Genomic DNA, 27,340 nt, shown 5'->3' on the forward strand with positions numbered 1-27,340 from the left:
CTTCTCAGTCTGGTTCATAGTGGCTGGATGTCAGTGTCTCTCAAGGCAGCATCGCAACTGGCGTTACTTTGCTTGCTGGCAGCTTCAGCAGAGGGACCAAAGACAGAGGCAGAACTCCCCTCTCCTCTAAAGATGTTGCCTCTGACACAGCAGTTAGTGCAGCTGGGACACTTGCATGGCTTTTCGTTCTCAGCAGCTGTCAAAATGGCACTTTCCCCATGGCCCCTCCCCTGAGCGGCCAGACCTGTCCTTGTCCTGGTGGGCTCTGCCCACCCACTGTGAAAGCAAAGAGACCAACCCCTTTCCCCAGCACTGCAGTTTACATCAAATAACAAGACCAGGTCGACTTCACTCCATTGAAGTCAAAGGGGCCAGATTCTCAGCTGATGGACATTGACCGTAGCTTCCCTGTAGAGCTGTGTCAGTGTACACCAGCTGAGGATCTGGCTTGGAGAGCACATTGTCATGTTCCGTTTTCAAAGCCACTGAAAGGTCCTCTGTCTGTAGATTCTAATTTAATGGCTAATTCTTGTCCTGCTGTCTTGAAGAACCGCGGCCACATATGTTTGCAGAGGGCTCAGCAAGCAGATGGGTGAACGTGGTGGTAGGACCATGATGCTATGTTGATAGCTACAAATGAGCTAGTTGAGGCTTTCTAAGCTCCTGCTTTCAGGTGTTTGTAACTTTCCAACCAAATGCCCCATCAGGCCTATTTCCATCAACACTAGGAACAACAAATATTCCTCGTGGATGTCTGGTTAGATACCAGCTACCCCCGGGGCTTTGTATTGTGTCTATCTCGGAGACAACACAGTCCACGGCTATTTATAATACCATCTTGGTGTTCATCACCATTGTACATCGGAAACAGGAACGAATTAGGCTTGGAGAGCGAGGAAGTGACTTGTCCCCAAGGGTTTTTTTTTGGGTGGGGGAAGGGGAGACAGGACAAAACCCAGCTCCCCAGAGCCATCGTCCTAACCACAAGACAATCCCCGTCTGCCTTGAAGTGTCTATTTAAAGGCAGCACTCTCAGTTACCTGTTCTAAGTACGCTGCCTCATTGGCTCTGTTCTTCCATCCTTTATCGGTGGCTCCCACATGATGCTCTGTGGCCCTGGGGGGTGTGGTCTGTGGATGATCACGTGGCACTAGCTCCTCCTCCCGCTTGCCAGGTGCATGGAGAGAAATGAAAGGGGCATTAAATACTTTCTTACCGGTGCTTTGCCATATAAGCACTGGCTGCACCTGCTGCGGGGATATTATGTGACTAGAGATGGGCAGGGGTGGGTCTAAGCCATAACCACCAGGAAGGAAGGTGCCCATGAGATGTATCTATATTATTATTATTGACTGTGTTATCTGTAATTATTATTATTTTATTATTAGTTTGTATTCCAGTGGCACCGAGGAGCCCATTCATGAACCAGAACCCCAGTGTGCTAGGTGCTGCACAGACACAGAACAAAATGACACAGTCTCTTCCCCAAAGAGCCTCCCATCTAAGTAAAATATGGCCCCCCACCAGGGCAGAGCTTGAGAACTTGGGCTCTGTGTCGAAGGTCTTGTCCACATGGGAACGTTTTACCAGTTATCCAGATCTAGTTATACTGGTATAAACCTCCGTCGTGTGGACACTCTTGTTCCAGTAGAAGAGTGGCTCTTTTGGGTTTAGTTCTAAACCCCTTCCCAAGTGACACACAGTAACCTGAAAAAAGGCCCAGAATAAGAAAGTCCACACAAAGGTTATACCAGGATTCATGGTTTCATCCATCTTCTAGTCAGGGCTCCCTGCGTAGTTAATTTTCACCCGGAAACCCATTCACTGAGCCCAAAGACTTTATTAGACTAAGGCATGTCAGTCCTCAGGAGACTCAAATGTGTCACATGGCGAGAACAGGAGAGACCAAGGTGCCACCCATGCCCAAGGCCCTGCAATCGCAGGGAATTGATGAGGTGACAGATGCCCAGATGATCCCAAAAGGTGATCCACACTCCCAGCTGCAGAGGAAGGTGAAAATCTCCTAAGCTGACCACCTGGGGGGGGAAATTCCTTCCTGACATCGAATCTGGCCATGTGTGACCAGGGCATATGAACAGGACACACTAGCTGAGGATCTAGGGATTACTCTAGTGGTTTAAATTCACACCATAGGTTATACCGAAGAAGGGCCTGTCTGCACCCTTGTAACTACCCTGCTTCACACCCGTGCAGCCATTATCTGCACGGGGAGAACACCAGTGTAGCTACACTGCTACTGAAATGGCTAATGCAGACAGACCCTCACTTCTGCCTCTCTGGACGCCTGGGCGGTGCTGCTTGGCCCAGGAACCCCCTTGGACAAAAGCCTGGTGGAATCCTGCACGGTGCCTTGAGATGTGGATTTCTTCCCCTGCCCCCAGATCTTCGTGATGCTGGTCATTACATCATTCTGTCTCGCCTTTGCCGCCGGATTCTGGGCCGTGAAGTTCCAAGTGGAACACAGCTACCTCTCCTCTTTGTATGTCGGCACAAGCCCTGCCGAGCAGGCCTTTTTCACCTTCTGGGGCTTCATGATCCTTCTGAGCATCATCATCCCGATGTCCATGTACATAACGTAAGCTCCTCAGAGTGGATTCTGTGCTGCTTATAAATAATTGCTGTCTTTTACTTTACCCTTTTGCCCTTCTGGGTAAGCCTGCCATTCGGGGCAGCAGGGAACATGGGACTGTGGGTCAGCATGCCTGGGTTCTGTTTTTTACTCTGTCGTGACCTTCAGCAAGTCACTTCTTCTATTTGCCTATCCATGGAAGGGGGTAATATTGACCTAGCTCAGAGGACGGGCTGTGATGCTCAAATTCATTAACGTTAGTAAAGTGCTTTGGGATCCTCAGATGAAAGTCACTAGAGAACCGCACAGGAGGCTGTTGTGGTCTGGAGGTACAGCTAGGCTGGTGGCAATAGCTTGATGATAAAGATAATATTTGGTCACTAAATGATCCCAATGAGGACACAAGTGTGAGCCTGAATACAGTTAATGCGCAGCATTGTGGCTGTTCAAAGCACTTTACAGAAGTTAGATACTGAATCCTTTCCTGCCGCAGTGAGGTCAGTGTTCTTAACCCCACTTTACAGAGTGGGGAAACTGAGGCACACAGGTGAGACGTGACTTGCCTGAGGCACCAAGTCAGGATTAGCGCTTCTGGCTCCCACACCTTTGCCTGGGTCTCCCTCGGTGCTCATCAGTATGGTAACAGGATGTTAGATTGAAGAGTGGAAAGGATAGAATGTGATAGCTGGTTAGGGCTAGGAACAGGAGAGAGCAGACTCTCCCTCCTCCTCTAAACCTGACCTGAGCCTTCGCTGAGTCTGGAAGAGTTTAACATTCTCCTCTGCCCATTACTTTGCACATTCACTTCCCTGGGAAGCAGGAGCGATGAAGATCTTTGGGACATCTCTGTTTCCGTCCTGACCAGAGGCAGAAATGACTGGAAATCTCTTGCTCACCCAATAACTTGAGATTCTCAGCTCAGCTGGGAAGACATCAGAGGTCCGATTCATCAGAAATAGCTTCCTGAATTTTGGGTCCTTACCTGAACCTTCAGAAGTTTGAGGTTTGTCATTAAGGGCCAGCTTTTCAAAGGTGCTGAGGGACTGATGTTCTAGCACTCGGCACCTTCCATTAGGGGCAGATTTTCAAAAGAGCTTCGCACTCAACCTGCTCCTGACCCAGAATGCTGAGCTCTCATGAAATTCTGACCCTAAGTGATCTACATTGTTTTGGATTTTAGCAGGATCCGAGTTGTAAGACAAAGAGAAAGGGGGAGATGTCAGAGTCCCAAACGTCCCTCACTCTGTGGCTAAAATAACTATTGTGCCTGTTTTGTGTCTCCTTCCCCTGGGTCTCCTAGGTTTGAATTTGTCTACATGGTGAACAGCTATTTTATTGACTGGGACCTGGAGATGTATTACCCTGCAAAGGACATGCCAGCAAAAGCCAGAAGCACCAGCCTCAATGACCAGCTTGGCCAGATTGAGTACATCTTCTCAGACAAGACGGGTACCTTAACGCAGAATATTATGACCTTCAAGAAATGTTGCATCAACGGGATCATCTATGGTACCTCTGAGTGGAAGCAGGTTTCTATGGGTTCTTGGGGGAGGCTGACGTTGAAGAGTTGCGAGGTGCAGGACACCTGGGTTCTATTTCTTGTTCTGCTGGGGATTGGTCCTGCTTTGAGCAGGGGGTTGGACTAGATGACCTCCTGAGGTCCCTTCCTTTGCTACAGACCTGCACAATCCATAGCAAATCATTTAATCCAGTTCATTAATATTAGTAAGGTGCATTGAGGTCTTCAAGTAGAACTTCAGCATGCAGTTATGTCAGATGCCGTTGGGCAGCTGGTTTGCTGGGACTGCTGCTTTTCATGCTGGTCAGTGTTGTCCCATTGTTCGCTTGTGCTCTTCCTAGCTGCGTGGTGCACTCATCGCTTAGGGTGACCATATGTTCCGGGTTGGCCAGGACAGACCCTTTTTTAAGCCCTGTCTTGGCTGTCCTGACTTTTTTGGCAAAAGTGGGCATTTCTCCTGTTTGCTCTTGCCAACTACGGGACAAAGGCACTTTTGTCAAAAAAGCGGGGTGCATCAGAACGTGCCGGGGGAGGGAGTGGCAGTGCCGGCCCCTCATGGTGGGGAGGCAGGGCTCAGGAGAGCAGCAACGCCCGCCCTGCGTGGGAAAGGGAGGGTCAGGGCTTGGGCCAGCCTCACACGGGGGTGAAGGGTGACTTGGGTGAGCAACTCGGGTCAGCCCCGCATGGAGGTGCGGGCGCTCTGGCTAGCCCCATGCGCTGTCCTATTTTCCCTTTGGAAAATATGGTCGCCCTACTTGTCTCTCACTTGGATTGTAAGGTCTTTGGCGCAGAGACTGGCTTTTTGTTCTGTCTCGTTCCTGGCACAATGGGACCCTGAGCCATGGCGAGGGCCTTTGGGTGCTACCACAGTACAAATTATTGTTATGTCTTATAAATAATGAGCATTCTTTATAATCCCCTAAAGAGAGAGGCTGGGGAATGTCTGAGAGAGGGCCCAAGCCCCAAAGCTCCTCTTAGGATCCACCTCAGCACCTCCCTCAGAGAGAGGGGAGCAGGGGTTGTTTCAGATCTGAACTTCCTGTCCAACCTATCCGGAAAGCAGCCAGTATGGAGCTCTCCGTTCTGGCACCGCAGCCTTTGGCTGGCCTGGTGACACTAGATGAACTGAGACATGACGTGTGACCTGGGTGATTGAGGGCAGGCTGCGGGCAAGTTGGTAGGCAAAGGTGCTTATTGAAAAGGGGGTAGACCCATAGGGAACCGAGTAGAGCTGGAAATGTATCTTATTTCCCACAAAACATTTTGAGAGGAAATGAATTTTGTCACAGAATTTTTTTGAGGGTGGGGTCATTGAAACCCTGCAAACCCTGAATTTTTCAGTTCTGGGTTTTGAAAACTGGTTTTCAGGTTTTTGACACCTCCTCACCCCCCAATTTCAACAGAAACAGAAATTTGTACCAGAAAATTTCCATTTTGTTGAAAAGACCTTTTCGGTCAATGTTGTGTCCCTCCCAGCTGGAGTGCTGAGGGGAGTTCAGCACAGAAATGATTGCTTGTTCGTAAATTCCTGCCAGCTGCTGCAGCTCTCCTGTGACGCTCCAGAATGCATTCATGTGCCTTCCCCTGCTTTACTTCAAGAGCTCTCCTTAAATGTGACCTCAAAGGAGGGAAAGAAAAGGGGTTGTTCTTTTATGATGAAGAAGGCCCCAATTTTCTTTTTTAAAGTTATTTTTATGGTTGTTTTTACCCTTAGAAATATCAGGATTTTCAGGTCTTGTCTCCCCTTGTATTGCTGGATGATTAGTTGGGAGTCTTTCGTGGTTTTGAGAGCTTTCTCAGGCTCAGCTCTGAACTGATGAGACTTGCAGGGCAGGGAGTATTGAATCTTTAACACAGAGAGCTTTTCTCCTGACTGCCTATTGTACATTTGTGTTAAAGGTTCATTGACAAAACCAGACAGGGGGAAAGCCCCAAGGAACTTTAAGGAGTGTGAATAAAAACCACTTTCTTATCAGAAGTAAATCTAATTTCTCTTCCTTGGTATCTGGTGTCATAACCCTTTCAATTCTCTGGTCATCGATAGAGTTTCCCAGGGAAAGTAGGTCAGGTGAGATCTGAATTTCTAATGCTAAAAATATGCAAAGAACCCAAACCAAACAAAAAACTTCAACCAACCAAACAAAACGCCCCTTATTTTCGATCCAATTAAAAAAAATCCAAGCCTGTCAGGACTTCTTCATAAAGAAGCGAATAACAGGACAAAGACCACAGATTTTTCCTTTTGCAAAGTCATCTTGAAACCCTACAGCTAGTGGACGGAGCTTAGGGACTGGTCGTTCTTTGGATCTTTTAGACGGGTATCTGAGAAGGAGATTAATGAGGGGCTTGGCAGTGAGAAACCAGGAGAGATCAAGACTCCCGCAAGGCAGTGATGAAAGTGGGAGAAATGGGAGGGCAGGTGGCCAGTGCTGGAGAAAATTGTTCTCTAATGAGTTAAGGAAAGATTTGCAGAAGTGACTAGTGATTTTTGGGCACCCAACTTGAGATGCCTAAAAGGGCCTGATTTCCAGAGGGTGAGCGTACTCCGTTTTTTGACAGTCAGATCAAAGTGTTTTCAGCTGGGTTCCCAAAATCACATGTCACTTTTGACCATCTCGGCCTGAGTGCCCACTATGAAGCGTTCAGTGCCAGTCTTTTATTAATTGATTTTTTTTTCCAACAGGATCTGCAAATGGTGAAAACAAACCTTCGGTGCGTAACTATCCGATGTGTAGTTATAGTGGTTATACGTGGCAGAGCCGAGAATCCCCTGCATAGCAGAGCCGTACACTCCTCCTTGTGCTTGCTGTTCCCCGGCCCAGTGTTTAACACAGTGACAGCGAGCCATTGTCAGCTTCCAGGGAACGGGAGGAAACTGGGCCTGCCGATCTCAGGGGTTATCTCTGAGGATACTGCTAGCCCCATGTTGATCGGTGCAGGAAATAACTGTCTCCAAACACCTGGTCCATCAGGTGGGCTGATGGTGGTTTTGGACTGGTCTGTATTCCTGGGGTGCAGAGGGCTAGGAAACGTGTAGCAGATTTGGGGCCTGATTCCCCATTCCCCTGCACCTGGTACAGTCATTTACAGCTGTGCAAATGCCCCTCAAATTGTACCAGCTCAGAATGGCGGTATTTTTACACCTGTTCTGCACAGGGGTGAATGATGCCAGCAGGTGCAAGGCAACAGAGAATGGCTTGTAAATACCTTCTAATAACAATGTTGTGCTAGCCAGCATCACACTTCACAGTGAGGTTCCATTTATTAATGGTTTATAAAGGGTAAATAATGATTAATAGGTGTCACAGGCGTGTTCCATGTAACAAGCATGAGTAGGATGGATTATAAAATGGTTATAAGCCACAGTTATAAGCCAACTATTGATCGGTTGGGTGCTAGAACGCTTGATTAGCCAGTTATTAAAACCATCTCGTAATCATGTATTAATGTGTTATAAACAGGTCCTTAGTATAAAGGGTGAGACACTGGCCTGTTTGCCCATTAGAGGGGAAATGGATGGTAGGAGACAGGTTGCTAAGGGAGATGGAACCAGCTTAGGGTCCATCTGCACTTGGAGTGGGGGTGATTTCCCGCTCAAGGAGACGTACCTGTGTTAGCTCTGATTGAGCCAAGGTGCTGAAACCAGAGCAGGGACTCGTTTGCCCTGAGTACATCCGTCTGAGACCACAGGCTGGCGCTCAGCCTGGCTAACCCGTCCCGCTACTCACACTGCCAAAGCTATGCTCCAGTTTTAACACCTTAGTTCCATCCGGTCTAGCACAAGTATGTCTCCTTGGGTTGGGAATCCCCCGCCCCAGTGCCCAGTGTAGACAGGCCCTTTGATTTCTCCTTCTGGAGAAAGGTGGTCCCCATAGTGCTGAGCCGGGTCTGCCTGGCTCTTTGATTTTGCTCCTTGCTCCTGTGAACGTCTTGGCCCACTCCTCTTGCAGAAAGCCAGCATGAGCTGGAACCCCTATGTGGACAGGACGGCCGAGTTTCACGACCCCGCACTCCTGGAGACCGTCCTGCAGAACGACGATCCGGTGGTGAGGGAGTTCCTGAGGCTGCTGGCCCTCTGCCACACCGTCATGGTGGAGGAGAAAGACAGTGAGTTGGGTCTGAAAATGACACTCCGCCGCCTTGCTGGCTGGGGAGCGCCGTGGAATTCTCACGGGGCCCCAGGCTCTGACGCGGCCTGTCCATCTTCTCGGACTTTGCTGCTTTCGGCAGCCATGTCTGAAGCCAGAGGCCGGTGCATTTAAAGATGAGCCTGGCTGGCTGAAGGACCTTCACCTTAGACCCATTCCCGTCCTGCACCAGAGCTCTGTGTGGGGTGGAAAGGGGTCATTGGGGGCATGGCCCCAGGTCCAGCAGTGCTTGGCCCCAGCTGAGGGCTTAGTGCCTCCTTCGGGATAAGAGATTCCCCAGAGCAGATCAGAGGGGGAATGCTGCTGAAAAGTGGGGGAGGGACACTGAGAACCCACCCCTTGCCAGCTGGGAACCCGCCCTTGGGTGGGCTTTGCCCATGTTCCTCTGATCACTGCAGTCACCCATCGCCCCCTGCCCCACCCCAAATATGGAATTGATGCCAAACCTAGCAAAAGGGGAAACCCTCAGAGGATTCTCACCCTGGTTGGATTCAGTTAGGGCTGATACTTTCCGTGCACTGATCCAAAACACACACAGTTCAGGAAGAGCGTGCAAAGGCAAGGGGTGTCTCCAGAGGCATAGAGGGCAGGTGGTTCGCTTCGGCTCGCGAAATGGGACTGTGCTCTGGACTGAGGCTCCTGCTGCTTGGAAGAAAACAACCAATCCTTTTTCTAGCAAAAGTCAAGAAAGCCCGAACCTGGAAGATTGTTCCCTTTTCCCTCAGGGCATCACAAGGTGGCAGTGTGAAATGGGGTAACCTGATCTTGATGTGCAAGGCACATTAACATTAGGGGGTGGCGCTGGGGCAGGTCACCTCTATGCTAGGAGGTGGCACTGGGGCAGTTCATTTCTACGGTAGTGTCAAGGTTTTTTCCCCACTTTGAACTTTAGAGTTCAAGAAGTGGGGACCTGCATGAACACTCCTAAGCTTAATTATTAGCTTAGGTCTGGTACGCTGCCACCAATCAGAAGTAGTCTGGCACACTTTCTGTTCCCCCAAAACCTTCCCTGGGGAACACAGATCCAGAACTCCTTGGATCTTAAAACAAGGAGAAATTAACCATCCCCCTCCTCTTCCCCCCAGACTTTCCCCTCCCTGGATTGCCTTGAGAGGTTTCACACTGATCCAAACTCCTTGGATCTTAAAACAAGGAGGAATTAACCATCCTCCCTCCTTCCCCCCTCCCCCTCCAATCGCTGGTGAGTTCAGACTTAATCCCTTGGATTTTAAAACAAGGAAAAATAAATCAGGTTCTTAAAAGAAAGCTTTTAATTAAAGAAAGAAAAGGTAAAAATTATCTCTGTAAAATCAGGATGGAAAATGCTTTACAGGGTACTCAGATTCATATAGACTAGAGGGACCCCCCCCCCAGCCTTAGATTCAAAGTTACAGCAAACAGAGGTAAAAATCCTTCCAGCAAAAAGACACATTTACAAGTTAAGAAAACAAACATAAGACTAATCTGCCTTGCCTGGCTATTACTTACTATTTTGAAACATGAAAGACTGATTCAGAAAGATTGGGAGAGCCTGGAATGATGTCCCATCTCTCTCAGTCCTGAGAGCGAACAACGAACAAAAAACAAACACAAACAAAGACTTCCCTCCACCAAGATTTGAAAGTATCTTGTCCCCCTATTGGTCCTCTGGTCAGGTGTCAGCCAGGTTTACTGAGCTTCTTAACCCTTTACAGGTAAAAAAGATATTAACCCTTCACTATCTGTTTGTGACAGGTAGGGACGGTGCTGGGACAGGTCACGTCTATACTAGTGGGTTGCACAGGTGCACCAGCATCAATGTAGCTGCTCCAGTGGCCCAAAGCCTTACAGAGCTTGGGCCAAGGGCCTGCGGGGGCGCTCCTCCGAGCAGCAGGAAGAGCGAGCTTTGACCAGGAAGCAGCAGAGTGCTCGCATGTGACGAGCTGCATTTCTGCCCACATGAAGCAGGGGATTAGCTCCATACCAGGGTGTTCATTTAAAAGTAATGAGCCGGGGAACAAAGGCATCGGGGGAGCGAATCCTCTGGCTTCTGGGGAACCATCATGGCATGAGGCCCCGTGAATCCCCACAACCCTGAGCAGAGACTTTGCTTTGCCCTGAGCGGGGCAGGCAAATGGCCCTGTAGGCAAAGCCAGCGTCCTGCTGGTTGCTGACTCGGCTCAGGCCTAACAGGAAGACCCTTGTCTGTCTCTTGCCCTGTTCCTTTAGCGGGCCAGCTGGTTTACCAGGCGGCTTCGCCAGACGAAGAGGCCCTGGTGACGGCAGCCAGGAACCTCGGGTACGTCTTCCTCTCCCGGACACAGGACACCATCACCCTCAGCGAGCTGGGCATGGAGCGGACGTACGGCATGCTGGCCATGCTGGACTTCAACAGCGTCCGCAAGAGGATGTCCATCCTGGGTGAGCCGGACGGCAGGGGGATAGTTACTTGCTGGTCACTGCAGATCGCTGCAGGCCTAGCCGCTGGAGGGCAGCATCGCTCCCACCCGTGAAGACCCCCGAATGGGAGTGGTGCTTTTCAGCGGTCGCACTAGGGGATATGGCCAGGACACCAAGAACCAGCCCTGAGAGTCTCCCTTAGCTTTGCTGGGCACCTCTGGTGCCTTTATGCAAACCTGGGCCTTAACGGTGCGGGGTCTCCCCAACCCCCATGGTGTTGCCCTCCACCCCACAGTTTCCTCGGCAGCCAGGGAGGGGCCGTGGGGTCAGGGGAGACACAGAGTGCTCCGTGGCTAAGCAGGCTCCTTCCCGCAGTGAGGGACCCCGAGGGGAAGATCCGGCTCTACACGAAGGGGGCGGACATGGTGATCCTAGAGAGGCTGCGTGAAGATGGGTCTGCCACGGCTTTCACCCAGCTGGCCCTGGATGTGAGTGCGGGACCAGCTCTGGGAGGGGTGGGGGCTTATGGCTGCTTGTGCTCCTTGTTTTCCCTGCGTCCTGGATGTGATCTCACTCTCGCTGTCTGCCTCTTACTCCAGCTGTCTCCCTAGGTCCACGTGATTTGATTCAGTCTCAACCCTCCACGGTACAAGGGCCCCAAAGCTGCCAGTGCGATCTAGGCCTGGCAGCCTCTGCCAGTTTGCTCCTGCTTCCCCAGGGCTGGATCCTGGCTCCCCTGGTGCATCCTCATCCCGGGGTGACAGGTGCAGTTACCCTGAGACTCTGACAGCAGCATCAGCAACTCTTGTGATTTTATGTCAGCTCTTGTTGTATTTGATGTTTTCCTGGCTCCTGGAGTCATGTGATTAGCTGAGACACTCAGAGGTAGATTATGCTTTTGGGAGGCCCTCGGCCAGAGCAAGTGGGGCTCCTCTCCACCCCTTCTGCCTGCAAGTCCCCCTGCCCCATGCTTGTGCTGGGGAAATGGAGTCCGGGCGTGGGAGCTTGCCCTGTGCCCCCACCCAGCACTCCTGCCGGGAGCGAGGCCGGCACGCGGAGGCTTCCCTGGCTCTGCCCGGCTGGCACTCCTGCTGGGGAGCAGGGTCAGGGCACAGGGGCTTCCCCTGGTTCCTGGCAAGAGCGCCAGGTGGGTGGAGCGGGGCAAGTCCCCGCATGCTGATCTCACTTCCCTGCAGGAGTGCCGGGCAGAGCAGATCAGGGCACGGGAGTGCCTATTCTTCCGGGGCCCCGCGAGTGGACAGGGCCCCTGGTCACGGGCCCTGTTGGCCCAGTGGCTAATCCACCATTGGAGAAGCTCAGCGTTCATTTAAAAAAGAAGATGTTTTTCTCGTCTTCATGGTTGCAGAGAAAAGCTTGAAAATGGGGCCCTGAAGGCTCAAATCCAGAAGGCCCCAGTTATTATTGGTTAGAAACATCTCATGACTTTTGAGCCACCCTGGTGATTTTCCAGGACCTGCCTCAGGATGTCTGGATGCTGGTGGGATCAGAAGGGTCCTTCAGCACGGACTCTGGAGCTCCCTGTTGTACATGAGTAGCCTCCTAGAGGTCTCTGCGCTGCAGCTGGCAGTGGTGGCATGGTGGCAGCCATGTGATGGCCGCCGTCGCCAGGTTAACGCTGACCTAGCTGCAGTGTCACTGACCTGCCGGCTGTATCCCTGTCCGTCCTCTCTGCAGAGCTTTGCAGAGGAGACCCTGAGGACTTTGTGCCTGGCCAGCAAGGAGGTGAAGGAGAAGGACTACGCTGAGTGGAGCAAGAAACACCATGAGGCCAGCGTCTTGCTGCAGAACCGTGCCCAAGAGCTGGACAAAGTGTACGAGGAGATGGAGCAGGATCTCCAGGTAGGATCAGGCTCTCCAAGGGCTGGGAACTTAGTAGGGGCCCGGTACAGGTGGGAGGAGGCAGGATTCGGGGCTGGCTTGGTGTGGCTGTTGCAGAGTCTTATCCCTGGTGTGACTCCATGGGTCTTGATGGTGTCACAGTTTGCCAGCATAGGGCTTAGAGAGAAAGGCCTCCCCTGCTCGATGCTGACCTGCACGGTCCAGCTGGAGGAGGGAGAGGGCTGCTTGGTCTCCATGGTCCTCTGCCCACCGTGAGGCCAGTCGTCATGTATGGTTTTTGTGTTGTGGGCATCTCCCCACTGGAGTCTGGGCTGAGAATCCACCAACCCATTTCCCGTAGGGGCCACCAAACAGCCATCATCTGGGAATGGCTTTTGGTCACTTCACACCTGGGCTGGAGTCTGCAGGACACGGCAAGAAGAATTGTGATGGAGAGATCATTTGTGGGTGGGTGGGTAGACCAGGGAGCAACCCCCACCACTGGATGCTGCCCCACCTCGCTCCATCCTGCGTGCACTGATCATTAAACCCTCCCACGCCCCTCTTTCTCCAGCTCCTTGGAGCCACGGCCATTGAGGATAAGTTGCAAGACGGGGTCCCCGAGACCATCCAGCTGCTAAAAAAGGGGAACATTAAAGTGTGGGTGCTGACTGGAGATAAACAAGGTACAATCCACGTGGAACCTCAGAGCCAGACTAGAACCGTCCGTTCTTACCTGGAGCAGGATCCTCCCCTGCAAGGGCCCCCACTTCCCTGAATTTCTTCTGCGTTGCTGGGCTCTTTCTGGGACAATAACATGTAACACTTTCCACGGGTCTCTCTCATTTTACAGAGGGGGAAACTGAGGCAGAGGGCGCAACCTGCCCAAGGTCACCCAGCAAGAGCAGGGCTAGAACCTGTCTCCTGCTGCCCATGCAAGTGGGAGCTGCCCAGCCATGCTGGGAGCTCCATAGCTAGTGCTAGGAGTGAGTGGGGGCAGTGCTGGGATATTCCCCTGATGCCGGGGGACCCCCGTTGTAGCAGCAGTTTGGTGACTTGTGCGTTGCAGAGACAGCGGTGAACATCGGCTTCGCTTGCCGGCTGCTCACAGACGACATGCAGATCCTGGAGGAGAAGGAGATCTGGTGAGTGGGTTCCCGTCTCCTCCCAACGCCTGTCTGATAGAGCAGCAGGCGGGAGATGAAGTGCTCACTGGGGGGTATGAGCCACACTCAGAGCCATGCTAGTGCATCTGCAGCCTCTGTCTTGTTATTGCAGCCATGAGCCCCTCCCAGCACCTGTCCAGCTCTGCCAGTGCCCCTCAGTCCTGACCCGAAGTCCCCTGCTAGCCCAGCACTGGGCTCCCTGCCAACTCCAGAGCTCTGCCAAAACCCCACAGGGCCCTGCTAGCCCAGCCCTGGGGTACCCCGCACTCCCAGCTCTGCGATGCCTCTCACTCCTGACCTGCAGCCCCCTGCTAGCCCAGCCCTGGGGTCCCCTGCACTCCCAGCTCTGCGATGCCTCTCACTCCTGACCTGCAGCCCCCTGCTAGTCCAGCCCTGGGGTCCCCTGCACTCCCAGCTCTGCGATGCCTCTCACTCCTGACCTGCAGCCCCCTGCTAGCCCAGCCCTGGGGTCCCCCACACTCCCAGCTCTGCGATGCCTCTCACTCCTGACCTGCAGCCCCCTGCTAGCCCAGCCCTGGGGTCCCCCGCACTCCCAGCTCTGCGATGCCTCTCACTCCTGACCTGCAGCACCCTGCTAGCCCAGCCCTGGGGTCCCCCCTACTCTCAGCTTTGTGGTGCCTCTCACTCCCGAGCTGCAGCCCCTGCTCTCCCAGCACTTGGCTCCCCACCACTCCACAGCTCTGCCAGTGCCTCTGGCTCCTGACCTGTAGCCCCCCTGGAGACTAACGCCCACTATTCCCCTGCAGAATAGGAGCAAGAAAAGCAGCCATATGGCTCCTACCCCATGAGCCCACATAACACCCAACCGCCCCTTCCCTGGGACTAGGAGTTCAGTCTGCACGGCCTGTTCGGGGCAGGGCTGCCTGCCAGCCAGGGGGCTGATTCTGGAGCTGTGGGCATCATACCCATTGCCTGCCTTCCCACAGGGGAGCACTTCAGACGCCGATGTCCACCCTGGAGCGGGAAGGTGAATTCCCAGCTTGGGGAGATGGACCCCGGCTGGCTCCGCCGGCGCTCATATGCGAAGCCTAGCAGCATTGCTGCAGTGGTGGGAGGGGCTCGCCAGCCAAGTATGATCCTGTCCTTGGATAATACCTGGGGTGGCTGGTCTCTCTGCAGCTCGGGCCACCCTGGCTACCCTGGTACAGTCACAGCAGGCTTGGGTTTCACCGCCAGCCCCGGTGTAGGCATAGAGGGTTCTGCAGCCTATGCCCAGAGCTGCCCAATCTCCCTAGGATGGCCCCTGGCTCGCCTTGGCTTTGCCCCACGTTCCATCCCCTCCCTGCCCCTTTCTTGCCCAGTGAGATGCTGGAAGCCTGTTGGGTGAGCAACAACAACCTGGCCAGCAGCGGGGAACGCCTCTGCCAGTTCCAGCAGCACTCGGGGGTCTTGCACCAGGGGAAGATGGCCTTAGTCGTCACCGGGGACATCCTGGTAGGTGCTGCTCCACCGCACCCTCCCCTTCACCGCGCAGTGCCAGATGGACCGTAGTTATCTCACTAGAGTCCAGCAGAGAGTAAAGCGGGGTAAAAACCGCCTAAGTGAGGCCGGGGGGAGATAGAACCCAGGAACCCAACCCCAAGTGCCCGGTGTGGATTCTGGGGTGGGGCCCATGGCGAACGCATGGTATTGCGTCATTTCTACAAAGCCTCCCCTTCCCAAATGATCCCAGGATCACCCCGCCTGCCACTGGAAGGCAGCCCGCTCTGGGCGCAGCACGGCAGCTGTTTAGCAACGCACAGCAATGCCAGCCAAGCATTCAGGGCTGGAAGTGAAGATGGGTCTGGCCCCAGTGGGCACCGCAGGGGGAATGGAAGGAAGCTGAATGTAGTTATAGTTACTGAACATTTATATGACAGTAGCACCAAGCGGTTCCAATCAGGCTCAGCATTGTGCTGGTGATGCTCGGAACACACAAGAAGACGTGGGTCCTGGCCCTGCCCTGAGCAGTTCACGCTTTAAGAAGAGCGGAGGGGTGGGGCTGGGGAAGGAGGAGGCCAATCTAACTCATGTTTATAGACACTAGCAATTTAAAAAACTAGATAAACAAAGTAAGTGTCCAGAAGCCTCCCCAACCACCTGCCCCTGGCAGATTTCTCCTTGGCAGCAGGGGAGAGGGGGTCTTGAAGGGACATTTAAAGGAGATGCTGGCGGTGGCTTCTGGATTGGACACTTTGAGCTTCCTATCGTGCCTCCAGTCCGAGGGTCTCAAAAAGGTTGGTGAATGAGGGGAAGAATTTGCAAAGTGCCCAAGGGGTTTAGGAGCACAGATCCCAGTGTACGTCGATGGGCCTCATGCTGCTAAATCACGGGGCCACTTTGGAAAATCTAGCCCTTCCGCTTTACGGTGGGCAATTCTTACCCTGTTTTAGAGGGGAAACCAAGGCAGGGTTGTGGAAAGACTAGGTGTCTCAACTGAGAACAGAACCCAGGAGTCCTAACTCTCGGTCCTTAGCCTGAACCTCATAATCATCCTCCCCCTTCCCCACCAGCCAAGTGGGGTGTGGCTCGGGCACAGGGCTAGCACCCCTCGCCCCTGGGGAGCCGCTGGTCTGATGCCATCTCATGTGTCTCTGCTCTGTCCTCAGGAGAAAGTCCTGGGCACTGGGGAGAAGGTGAAGAGGAAGGAAGGTTTCTGGGCGCGGCTGGCCTGCTGCAAGGCTCAGACACAGCCGGTGGCAGACAGCTCGGTGGAGAAGGCCTTTGTAGACCTGGCCACCGGCTGCCAGGCCGTGATCTGCTGCAGGGTCACCCCCAAGCAGAAAGCCCTGGTAGTGCAGCTGGTGAAGAGACACCGGAGCGCCATCACGCTGGCCATTGGGGACGGAGCCAACGACGTGAACATGATCAAGAGTGAGGCCTCAAGCTGGCGGGTCGGGGATTGTGTGAGCTCATGGAGCCCTGCGAGCTCAGCACGGACACCTCCTCCATGCAGGCTCCTCCCCTCTTCAGCTCCCTGTATAGCAACCTCTTCCACGCATCATCAACTGAGCTTCACCCTGTAGCCTTCTGCACCCCAGCACAGGCCACTGTCACTCGAGTGAGAGGAGTGACTCTGTCAGCTGGTAGCAGTAGTAGGCTGTTCTCCTCTAGTGGCCCAGCCACTTTGCCGGTATGTTACAGCCACAGGATGAATCTATGGTGGCCCTGGGATTCCCCTTTTGTGGCTGATCGGTCCAGAGCTCACCCGCAGGGGCTAGGTCTCAGGGCAGATGCAGGTCAGTCGGAGCAGTCTACCAACCCCACAGGACCGGGGCTGATTTCCCCCGCCCGGGGACACGTTTATAATGTTTACCCTGTGGCCCTTCAGCCCTGCCTCTCTCTCTCTCTCTAGCGGCTGACATTGGGGTTGGAATTAGCGGGCAGGAGGGGATGCAGGCTGTCCAGTGCAGCGACTACGCCCTGGCCCAGTTCCGCTACCTGCAGCGGCTGCTGCTTGTGCATGGCCGCTGGTCCTACCTGCGCATCTGCAAATTCCTCCGCTACTTCTTCTACAAGACCTTCGCCGGCATGATGGTGCAGATCTGGTTCGCTTTCTACAGCGGCTTCACGGCCCAGGTCAGGCTGCAGCCATGGCTGTGCTTGGAGGGTGCGGTTGCATCATGCACCCTCTCTCCCCCTCCTACCCTTTGCCACCCCAGCCAGCCCTTTCCCTCTCCTCACAGAAGGGTGGCATGTCATGCCATGGCTGAGGCTGGCTCCAGTAGCACTTTCTGGGGGTGGACATGTATCCTTTGTCCTGGTAATGTGCCCCTTTCTGGTACCTGGGGGCAACAGCTCAGCAGTAAAAAATCCCCACGGGGTGAAAGCTCCCCGAAATCCATTCCAGGTGCGCACAGAAATCCAGGCCAGATTGTGCCCACGACCCTGCGTGGCCCTGGAGTTTGATGCAGCATCCAGCATCTGCTACAGAATTGTCCACTAGGAATCTCAGCTTCCACTGGAAAACAATCAGGCCGAAGTTTGCAAAAGTGACTCTTAATCTTTGGGTGCCCAGGTTGGAAAAGCTGCAGAGGGGCAAGTGCTGGGCACCCGCTCTCTGGAAATCAGGCTCCTTTGAGGGGTCTCATGTTGGGCTCTCAAAACCACTAATCCCTTTGAATACCTTAAGCTAAATTTCTAGCTCTTAAGGTCATGAAGAAAACCTCCCAAACATGGAGTAGGGGCCAGCTGATGCAGTGAGGCCTGCAGGGAGTCTAAAACAATAGCTCTGAGAAGTGTGTGTGTTATCTCTGAAACCTAGTGATGACCATTTATGTACCAACATTCTTAACCCTGATCCAGCTAAAGTGCTAATCCCACAAAACCAAATCACATCTCACGCCTTCCCAGAGGCGAAACCCACTGCCTCCCCCAGTGACAACTTCTACCGACCACTTCTGCCTTTGAATCCAACATGCTGCGGCAAATTGAAAATTAAACTTTTAGGAGCAGGATTAAGTAAATGCAAACCGATCTCAGATCATACAAACCTGGGGCCTCTGTCCCTACTGTCTCGTCGATTTCATAGTTAATCCTCCATTTTTTTAATGTGTTGGAGGCTAGTGCAGAACCTCCATTCTGCGACAGATTCGCAGGCAGTTTGGGTTTGATCCAGAGTCTGCTGGGACTTGGTACTGACGGCAGTGATTGGACTTTTTTAGATCTCTCTGGCTGCAGGCCCCATGAGACTTTGCTTATGTCCCTTTCGTTGTCTGCTCAAAGCACCTGTGCTCTGCTGCTCTCCTGGGTTGGTTCTGATTGCTTTCTCCCGTCTCTCCCCCTTTAGCCTTTGTACGAGGGCTGGTTCCTCGCACTCTACAACGTGTTCTACACCGCCTACCCTGTGCTCTGCATGGGACTGATGGAACAGGTAGCGTTTCCCACTTTGCTGCATGCTGCCAGGGACAGCCCTGCAGCTGGGCTGTCGGGTGGGAGGCCTTGGGTCAGTCCACCTATTCTTTGGATTGAATATGTGTGTTTGCCAGATTGTGAGCTGGCTGCTCAGCCACGGGAAATCAGAGTCCCTGGGGCTGACTTCAGTGGACTCTGCGGGTTTACATCGGGTGGGGATCTGGCCCTCAGCCTGCCCACACTTGACTGTGTTCAATCACATTAAATACACCGACAGTCTTGCACATTCTGCATGCTAGCACTCTGCCCTGCCAACCCACCCTCAACGGCCTTTGCATGTATATCCCAGAGAGCCCAGCTCAGCTCCCAGCAGCAGTGCACTCTGGGATTGGGATCGTAGGATATCCCAGGGACACCAGGGGAATCATCGAGCTCCCGTAATCCCTCCGTTCCTGGGAATCGGGGGTAGTTCCGCAGTGTGTATCTCACAAAAAGGTGCAGGGGTGACCCTCACTGTCTCTGGTTTAAATAGCAAACACCCGTTGCAATGTTACTCTAGTTTTAAACGTATACACTGCTTTCCACCCCAGATGGAGTAGTCCATGCTAAAGGTGACCTGCAAAGGGTATGGCTGATACTGGCTTAGTGCCCTTTGCTGGCTTACAAACAAAGACTGACATTTTTGTTGTTAATTTTTTTGTCACTAATTTTTTTCCTGCTTGTTTTTACGTTCTGACAGTACCAAGTTTACACGCATCAGGGGCCCCGGTGCCCAGACTGTGGCCCCACCCCCCCGCTCCACCCGCAAGCCGCTCCAAGGCCTCGCCCCTGACTGGCCTCTTTCCCCCGAGGCCCCGCCCATGCTCTGCCCCAAGGCCCCGCCCCTGCTTGGCCTCTTCCCCCCCGAGGCCTTGCCCACCTCTCACTCTTCTCTGCCCCTCCCCACATTTGCTCCTCTCTGCCCCGTCCCCCTTTTGTGAGCAACAGGCGAGGTCTCAGGGGAAGAGGCCAAGCAGGGAGGAGGCCTCCAGGCAGAGCGCAAGCGGGGAGGGAGGATGGGGCCTCAGACCAGGCACCGGGGCCCACAAAAGATTATTCCAGCCCTATATTCTGATGTCAGGTGTTGCCTCCCCTGTTTTCCCTGAGACGCTCTGCAGCTGCATGGGAAGCTAGCAGGGCACAACATGACAAGAGTCAAGGAAACTAACCCCAGTGGATTAGGAAAGGGAATTGTGGTCAGAAGGTGGGATTTACAAAAGCCCTCGGTGCCATCTTAAATCCACTCATGGATGGCAGTGGGAGTCTGAAAATCGCACCTGGGTGGGTTAACACACTTTGCTTTTGGTTGATACTGTCTTTAACTTCAAACACCTAACAAGCTGTTGGGAGGAAAATGCTCTATGGTAAAGATTCAGCACCTCCTGCTCCTTCAGTTAAGGGCCAAGAAAACTCCCCATCCCCATTTCTGGGTCTTCCTATGAGACCTCCAGCGAAAGCAGAAATTTACTAAAGTAAAAAGCCAGGCAGAAACTCCCTGCCTTGTTTTGAAAAGCAACTTTCAAGTCTCCTGACTGGCATTCTTAGAGAAGCAAAGCAGGGCACAAACCCTGATCTTCCCCTATGTGGGTCACTTTTGAGGAGGATGCAATCAATCCGGTTATGGACCCTCCAAGGAGAAGTCGGCCCCTTGCAGCATCTCTGGCTTGATCTCTCCATCTTTCTTTCCTCCAAGATTCTCCATGGGACTTAGAACCCCAGAAGTATCAGGGTGGAAGGGACCTCGAGAGGTCATCAAGTCCGGTCCCCCCGTGCTGAGGCAGGACCCAGTCTACCTTCAGGCCTGTCCGTGTCCCTCTTAAGTGTCCTTGATCAGACTGTGCCTGGTACTTCCATGCCTCTGAACCGCTCCCTACTAGGAAATGGTAGCAAGGGCTCATGCCACTCTGTTTGTGAGTGGGGGCTGCGCTCCATCTCCCCTGTCCCCCTCAGCCGGCTTCTCCTCCATCTGCTGTGATCTGGGATCTAGGCCTCAGCATTTTGAGCTCCTAGCTGTGTGTGAAGACCACACACAGAGATTGCACGTGTCCCTGGCGCTGTAGCACCTCAAAATCTCATGCCCCCCCCGCCCAGCACAGGTGGGTGGATGGCTGGCTCCCCCACCGGCCCATCCCTAATATCTCCACCCCTCCACCAACCTCGTGGGTGGGCTCCTCCTCACCCCAGGCTCATCATGGGTGTATGTAACATGGCTGGGTGGGTGGCCTCATTAACATGGGTGGCATCTGCGTGTCAGAGACCCCCATCTCCCTTTCTTCTGGCTGCTCGGCAGGACGTGAGCGCGGAGAAGAGTCTGCAACTCCCCGAGCTCTATAAAGTGGGCCAGAAAGACGAGCTCTTCAACTACCGGGTCTTCTGCGTGACCTTCCTCCACGGCACCGTCACCTCCTTGGGGAGCTTCTACATTGCCCTGTGGGCCTTCGAAGACAGGGTTGGCAGCAGGGTTGTTGGCGATTACCAGTCCTTCGCCGTGACAGTGGCCACTTCGGCCTTCCTGTCTGTCGTTGCTGAGGTGAGCCTCGCTTCCCCCCCCACGCCCCATCTCAGAGCAAGGAGCTGGGGGGGGGCACCCTCGAGGACAGGTAGCAGGGCAGAATCAGATAAACTGAGCCTCATTAGGAGCAGCATCTCAGCAGATGTAGGACCTTGAGTGGCACCATATGGGCTACTTTTGAGATTATGGGCCTAAAAAACCCCCCAAGTTTCCAGGCCTTGACACGCGGGGACCAAACGGGTGTCGTTCCACCAGAGTCAAGAGCTGAAGCTGGCCTGGTCTGTTCTAAGCATCCTTGGCTGGAAGGGTTCCCTGGACGCAGCCAATGGCCACGTGGGGGGAGGCGCTGCAGTCTGAAGGGAGGTTGGCTCGGCTTGGTGTGAGCCGTCACGGGGGGCTGGCACGAGTTGGGGAAGGGGCCAGGGCTGGCGATGAAGAAGAGGCCGTTTTGCGGCTGTGAGGCGCCGGGTGAGGAAACTGCTTTGCAGGGCTGTTGGGAACCCGCAATTCTGGGCAAACGGTTCCTTCTGGGTCGGAGCGAAACCCCAACATTTTCCCACGAATGGGACCTGGAGAACATTTCTAGTCAGGGCCAGCGAAACGTTTCGTTCCAGGAACAGTCCAGCGCTTGGGGTTGAGAAGGTACAGACGTATTATTCCCACATCACTGGGTCTCGTTCGTTTCAACGCTAGTCAACCGTCTGCGGATTGATTCCAGGCTGTGCCATTGCAGGAAGCCCAGCAAATAACCTTATTCACAAACATCGCCGGCTCCGGTTATTTGCCCTCCCCTGCTCCTATTCAAAGGCTGTTCCAGAACCTCCCTCTGACGGCTGGAAACCTTCTCGTTTCTACCCTCTGTGCATCTGAGTCCATAGACACCTCTAATGTTAAATGTAACACTAGCGCTGAGGTTTTCCTGTACTTCAAAGATAAAACTGAAGTGAGGAAGGTGAACTGTTGTGACCGGGGCAAAGGGAGACGTTTCGGCGTTATTGAAATGAAACGAGAAAGTCGAAACAATCCTGTTAGGCTTTTCCCGTCGGAAATGGCATTGAAATGACCGCGGCCCCGTGGGACGTTTTGATTTCTGTGAGACTGCGTTCCCTGGTGGGAAACTGCTCTGCCCTTTCAACTCCTTTGAGCCTCCCAGACTAGGAGATGAGCCCATGTTACATTAGGGGAAGTGCTGGCCATCTTCCCTGTTGGTTCCACCCCTGCCAGTGGGTGACACAAACACTTCCCAGCCATTGCTAGCCCTGACTGCACTCGGCTAGCATCAGCTGTGTTGGGCCCTATACAGACAAGCCCCTCTGGCGAGCACTGTGTTCTTGGGGAACTTCTCCTCTGGCACTGGAGGGGTAATTCCCAACTCCAGGAGCTCTGATTGAGCTAGTGCAGTGTGGTGCTGAGGCTGCCCGGGTGGCAGGAAGGGGTAACCGTCCCAGGACGAACCCCTCTGAGATCTAGGCGTGTCCTCGGGGCACCTTTCCCCTCCTGCATTTTTAGTGCAGTAGGTCAAGCCAGGCTAGCGCAGGCATGTCTGCCTGAGCAGCAGGTCACAGCTCCAGCTCCGAGGTAGACCTGCCCTCACCCTTTTGCAGAGTGCGTCTAATTGGCACGGGAGAAGCACTAACTGGATTTGGATGCCCCCTCGCATTGACCTTTACGTCCCATCTCTAATATCACCAACTGAACTGGCCCATTTGGCCACAATGACTTTCCTCAAGGCTCAGCCATGGCCTAACTCATGGTCCCCAATGTGGTGCCCGCATCCTGGCCGGTGGTCGAGCATCCACTGAAATGCCGCTGAAATTTGGTGGCAACACCTCTGGATGACACAACTTGCCGCCAACAAACGGCATCATCCGGAGGCATCGCCACCAAAATGCCACCAAATTTCAGCGGCATTTCGGTGGATGCTCAACTGCCACCACAGTCCTTCGTCTGGCGCCTGCCAGACAAAATGGTTGGGGACCACTGGCCTAACTGCTCCCCTGGCAATCAGCAGGAGAGTTAATGGCCCCAGAATTAGGCAGAGCCGAGCGCTGGGGTCAGTCTCACCTGCTGTGTCAAAGGCCTGGGATAACTCTCCTGGGTTGAAGGCTCTGCGAGCAGCTCTGGGGAGCAGAGGCTGCCGATTCCTGGACTCAATCCCAGCGCTGGCTGCAGAGTCTAAAGGGTTAACGGGCTGCTGGTTCTGCTTCTTCCTGGACAGATCATCATGGACATTAAATTCTGGACCATTCTGACCTTCCTGACCATCGCAGGCAGCCTGATCTTCTTCTGCCTCTTCTCCTTCCTCACCCAAAATTTCCCGGCCTTCAGAGAAGCCCCTACCATCTTCCGCTTTCTGGGTAAGGCGCCGCCCCGGGACCCCATGGTGGAGGGACTCGCATCTGGGTCACTTCCTCTCCCCACTCCTGACCCATTTATCTTGAGCCCTCCTCTCTCATCCCCCTGCTCAGCGGTGTCAGAAGCAGGAAGTCGGGGCCATGCGGAGTGGAGTGTTTGGAGACACCGTCCCCCTGCCCCGTACAGCCTGGGGGATCTGAGTCATGATCCCATTGGCCTTAAGCAGAGCCCTAAATCCATGACTGATCCATTCCTGCGTAACCCTGCCGCCTCATGGGCCCATGGGCTGTGCTAGGAGAGTGGCGTACTGATGCAGTGTGAGCTGGGAAGACGCACTGGACGCTGCAGTTGCCTCAGGGTGAGGGCTCGGACCTTCTATCCCCACTGACTGGGCCCTGGGTATAGGTAGAGTCATTAGGGTCTTTCTCATGTCCTGTGCGACTCACCCTGGCCTGCGTCCTACTGACAGATGCCTCCCAGAACGCCCTGACCGACCCGTACGTCCTGGCCATCGTCCTGCTGTGCGTGGTGGTGAACACCATCCCCTCCCTCACCATCCGCCTGCTCCGTGTTATCACAGGCACCGGCACCATTCAGGATGTAAGTGTAGCTCTGGGCAATGGGGTGGGAGACCAACATCTCTGAAGGCCCTTCCCTCGCAGTCCAGGCCCTGGGCTATTCTCAAAGGGTCCGTTGCCATGCTGACCTGTTTTCCAGGCACGTCAGCACGTCTCTAGCCTGGGTGTGGCTGGATTTATTAAAGGGGTTGGCCGTTGCCGTACGGGCTGGGATAAGGACAATCCACTCTCATGCTTCAGGGCACCAGATGATCACCTTAGTGGTCAGGAAGAAATGAGCCAACCCACCACTGGCACATATGGCATGATACATTGATACAGGCTCCCCTGAAGTATCAGGTACTGGCCATGACTGAAGCCTTGATGCTGGGCTGGAGTCTTTTCTCGTTCTATGAAAGGGCCTTTTGGCTTTCTGTATTGTTGTGTGATGCCATCCCATCCTTGGCAACAAGATCCTGTGTGTTCTTTGGAGTTGAAATCTCCTGGCCTTTTCTCATTGCATTGTGGTGGGAATGGCCAAGCATCACCCATTTACCCCCATTGTTAATGGGGAAGCAGGAATATACATTGCCAGCACCCCCTACTTTCCTCTCCCAGCTGGGGGCAGGTGTCATGGCCTAGCAGCAAAGCCAGCTGAATCAGTGCCCCCCACAGGCTGAGCAGCGCTAGCGGGAGGCTACTTCCCCCAGCTCTGCTCGCTGGCTGGGTGGGAGTGAACCAGCCTGCGCAGCAGGGAACCTGCTCTGCCCATGTGACAGACTGGAACCCGAGAGCTGAAGAAACTCGTCCCAGGCCCACCAAGGAGGCTGGGGCAGACCCCAGATCTCTCAGACTGGTCCCTTCACCCCAGGGCCAACCTGCCTTTCTCAGCCCAAGTTCTCTCCCTTTGGGGGTGGTGACCTTTCTCTCCTTGGCTCCCCTGCAGAAGATTAGCTCCAGGGACCTACGGGTGGCGGAGAGCACCGTGGAGCTGAAGTCGCACTTCCGCAGGGGCTCCTTGCACCGGCGCTCCAGCTACGCCTTCTCCCACAAGGAAGGCTACGCCGACCTCATTGCCAGGGGCGCCAGCCTGCGGGTGAAGGACTCCAGGAGCCGAGGCCCAGTGAATGCCGGCAGCTACCAGAGCATCCCGCTGCCCACCAGGGAGGGTGCAGCTTCAAGCCCCAGTGTTTTCTTAAAGGAATGCAATTAAAGGGATTTTATGTTTCATGCTGCTTTTGGACTTGGGAAACTGCTTCCCAGCTGGGTCTGGAGGCTGCAGACTGTGAGTGCTAGCCAGGCACCGAACTGGCTGCACGTCTCCTTTAAGGGTCATTTTTTCTATTTTTTGACTGCCAGAGAAGTATTCCTTTGCCAGCCTTTCTGCAGAGCAACAGTGACACCTGGTGGCCACTAGTGTTATTTGCAGGCGTGAATTATCTGTGGATATTCCCTCTGGACCCCTCACTGCTGTTTCAGGATAAGGTTACTACATCATGCCAGCTGCTGTGTCAGGGCGGAGTAAGGGTCTCTGGGCAGGAAGATAGTGCCCTTAGCAACACTGATGTGTCAGGCAAGGACCATTCATGCGCTGACCAGCTCAGTCTTTATACACTGTGCTCAGAACTCTCCTCACTTGGCAGGAGTACACAGAGCGGAAGGATGGTGGCCTCATTCTGCCCCAAAGCTCACCTCTCGAGCTCACTAACACAACCTCGGTGTTGTAATGAACTAGCTCGTGCTTGTGTGCACAGCTGCCCTCTCCTGGATGGACTCGGAATTGCTCCAACTGTGGGTCATAGGCCCTATACTGTTAACAGGGATTCTTACTGACCTTAAAAGACCAAGGCCTGTGGCTTTGGAGCAGGAGGATATGGATCTTGTATCTGCTACAGCTGTGAATGTGCAGGCAGCCAGCGCGTGCCACAGAGTAAGTGGGCGTGTGCCTGGCCCCAGCTTGTTATGGTACATTCCGTGTTCCGAATTAATAAAGTGCCTCAGTACAATAAGAGCTCTGGGTCTGGCTATTTAATGCCATATGGGTCCTCTTGAAGGGCTGTCTGGGGATGGATTGCACCCTCAGCAAGTTCGCAGATGACACTAAGCTGGGGGGAGAGGTATACGCTGGAGGGTGGGATAGGGTCCAGAGTGATCTAGATGAATTAGAGGATTGGGCCAAAAGAAATCGGATGAGGTTCAACAAGGACAAGTGCAGAGTCCTGCACTTACGATGGAAGAATCCCATGCACTGCTACAGACTAGGGACCGAGTGGCTAGGCAGCAGTTCTGCAAAAAAGCACCTAGGAGTTACAGTGGATGAGAAGCTGGATATGAGTCAGCAGTGTGTCCTTGTTGCCAAGGACACCAACGGCATATTGGGCTCCATTAGTAAGAACATTGTGCCAGCAGATCGAGGGAAGTGATTAGTCCCCTCTATTCGACACTGGCGAGGCCACACCTGGAGCATTGTGTCCAGTTTTGCTCCCCACTACAGAAGGGATGTGGACAAATTGGAGAGAGTCCAGCGGAGGGCAATGAAAATGATCAGGGGGCTGGGGCACATGACTTACGAGGAGAGGCTGAAGGAACTGGGCTTGTTTAGTCTGCAGAAGAGAAGAGTGAGGGGGGATTTGATAGCAGCCTTCAACTCATAGACTCAAAGGTCAGAAGGGACCATTATGATCATCTAGTCTGACCTCCTGCACAATGCAGGCCACAGAATCGCACCCACCCACTTCAATAACAAACCCCTAACCTATGTCTGAGTTATTGAAGTCCTCAAATTGTGATTTGAAGACCTCAAACTGCAGAGAATCCTCCAGCAAGTGACCCTTGCCCCACGCTGCAGAGGAAGGCGAAAAACCTCCAGGTCTGCCAATCTGCCCTGGAGGAAAATTCCTTCCCGAACCCAAATATGGTGATCAGTTAAACTCTGAGCATATGGGCAAGACTCACCAGCCAGCACCCAGGAAAGAATTCTCTGTAGTAACTCAGATCCCACCCCATCTAACATCCCATCACAGACCACTGGGCATACTTACCTGCTGATAATCAAAGATCAATTGCCAATTAATTTCCAAAATTAGGCTATCCCATCATACCATCCCCTCCATAAACTTATCAGGCTTAGTCTTAAAGCCAGATCTGTCTACCTGAAGGGGGATTCCAAAGAGGATGGAGTTCGGCTGTTCTCAGTGGTGGCAGATGACAGAACAAGGAGCAATGGTCTCAAGTTGCAGTGGGGAAGGTCTAGGTTGGATATTAGGAAACGCTGTTTCACTAGGAGGGTGGTGAAGCACTGGAATGGGTTACCTAGGGAGGTGGTGGAATCTCCTTCCGTAGAGGTTTATAAGATCAGGCTTGACAAAGCCCTGGCTGGGAT

General features: G+C 53.7%; 1 protein-coding gene across 1 annotated transcript in view; it reads left to right on the top strand.

The window, feature by feature from the left end:
- The window catches only part of ATP8B3 (ATPase phospholipid transporting 8B3), a 42,565-nt gene extending 17,394 nt beyond the window's left edge, over positions 1–25,171 (top strand). The window contains exons 12-29 of the mRNA XM_030540809.1: positions 2,403–2,596; positions 3,891–4,109; positions 5,173–5,189; positions 6,164–6,168; positions 8,060–8,216; positions 10,466–10,657; positions 11,012–11,124; positions 12,332–12,496; positions 13,050–13,161; positions 13,545–13,620; positions 14,964–15,096; positions 16,251–16,515; positions 16,997–17,220; positions 18,431–18,514; positions 20,825–21,064; positions 23,265–23,403; positions 23,871–24,001; positions 24,905–25,171. Of these exons, the coding sequence (XP_030396669.1) occupies positions 2,403–2,596; positions 3,891–4,109; positions 5,173–5,189; positions 6,164–6,168; positions 8,060–8,216; positions 10,466–10,657; positions 11,012–11,124; positions 12,332–12,496; positions 13,050–13,161; positions 13,545–13,620; positions 14,964–15,096; positions 16,251–16,515; positions 16,997–17,220; positions 18,431–18,514; positions 20,825–21,064; positions 23,265–23,403; positions 23,871–24,001; positions 24,905–25,171 (2,733 nt within the window). The remainder of the gene's footprint in view (positions 1–2,402; positions 2,597–3,890; positions 4,110–5,172; positions 5,190–6,163; positions 6,169–8,059; positions 8,217–10,465; positions 10,658–11,011; positions 11,125–12,331; positions 12,497–13,049; positions 13,162–13,544; positions 13,621–14,963; positions 15,097–16,250; positions 16,516–16,996; positions 17,221–18,430; positions 18,515–20,824; positions 21,065–23,264; positions 23,404–23,870; positions 24,002–24,904) is intronic.
- The last annotated feature ends 2,169 nt before the right edge of the window (positions 25,172–27,340 follow it).

Source organism: Gopherus evgoodei, chromosome 22 (genome assembly GCF_007399415.2).
Source record: "Gopherus evgoodei ecotype Sinaloan lineage chromosome 22, rGopEvg1_v1.p, whole genome shotgun sequence".
Lineage (NCBI taxonomy): Eukaryota > Metazoa > Chordata > Testudines > Testudinidae > Gopherus > Gopherus evgoodei.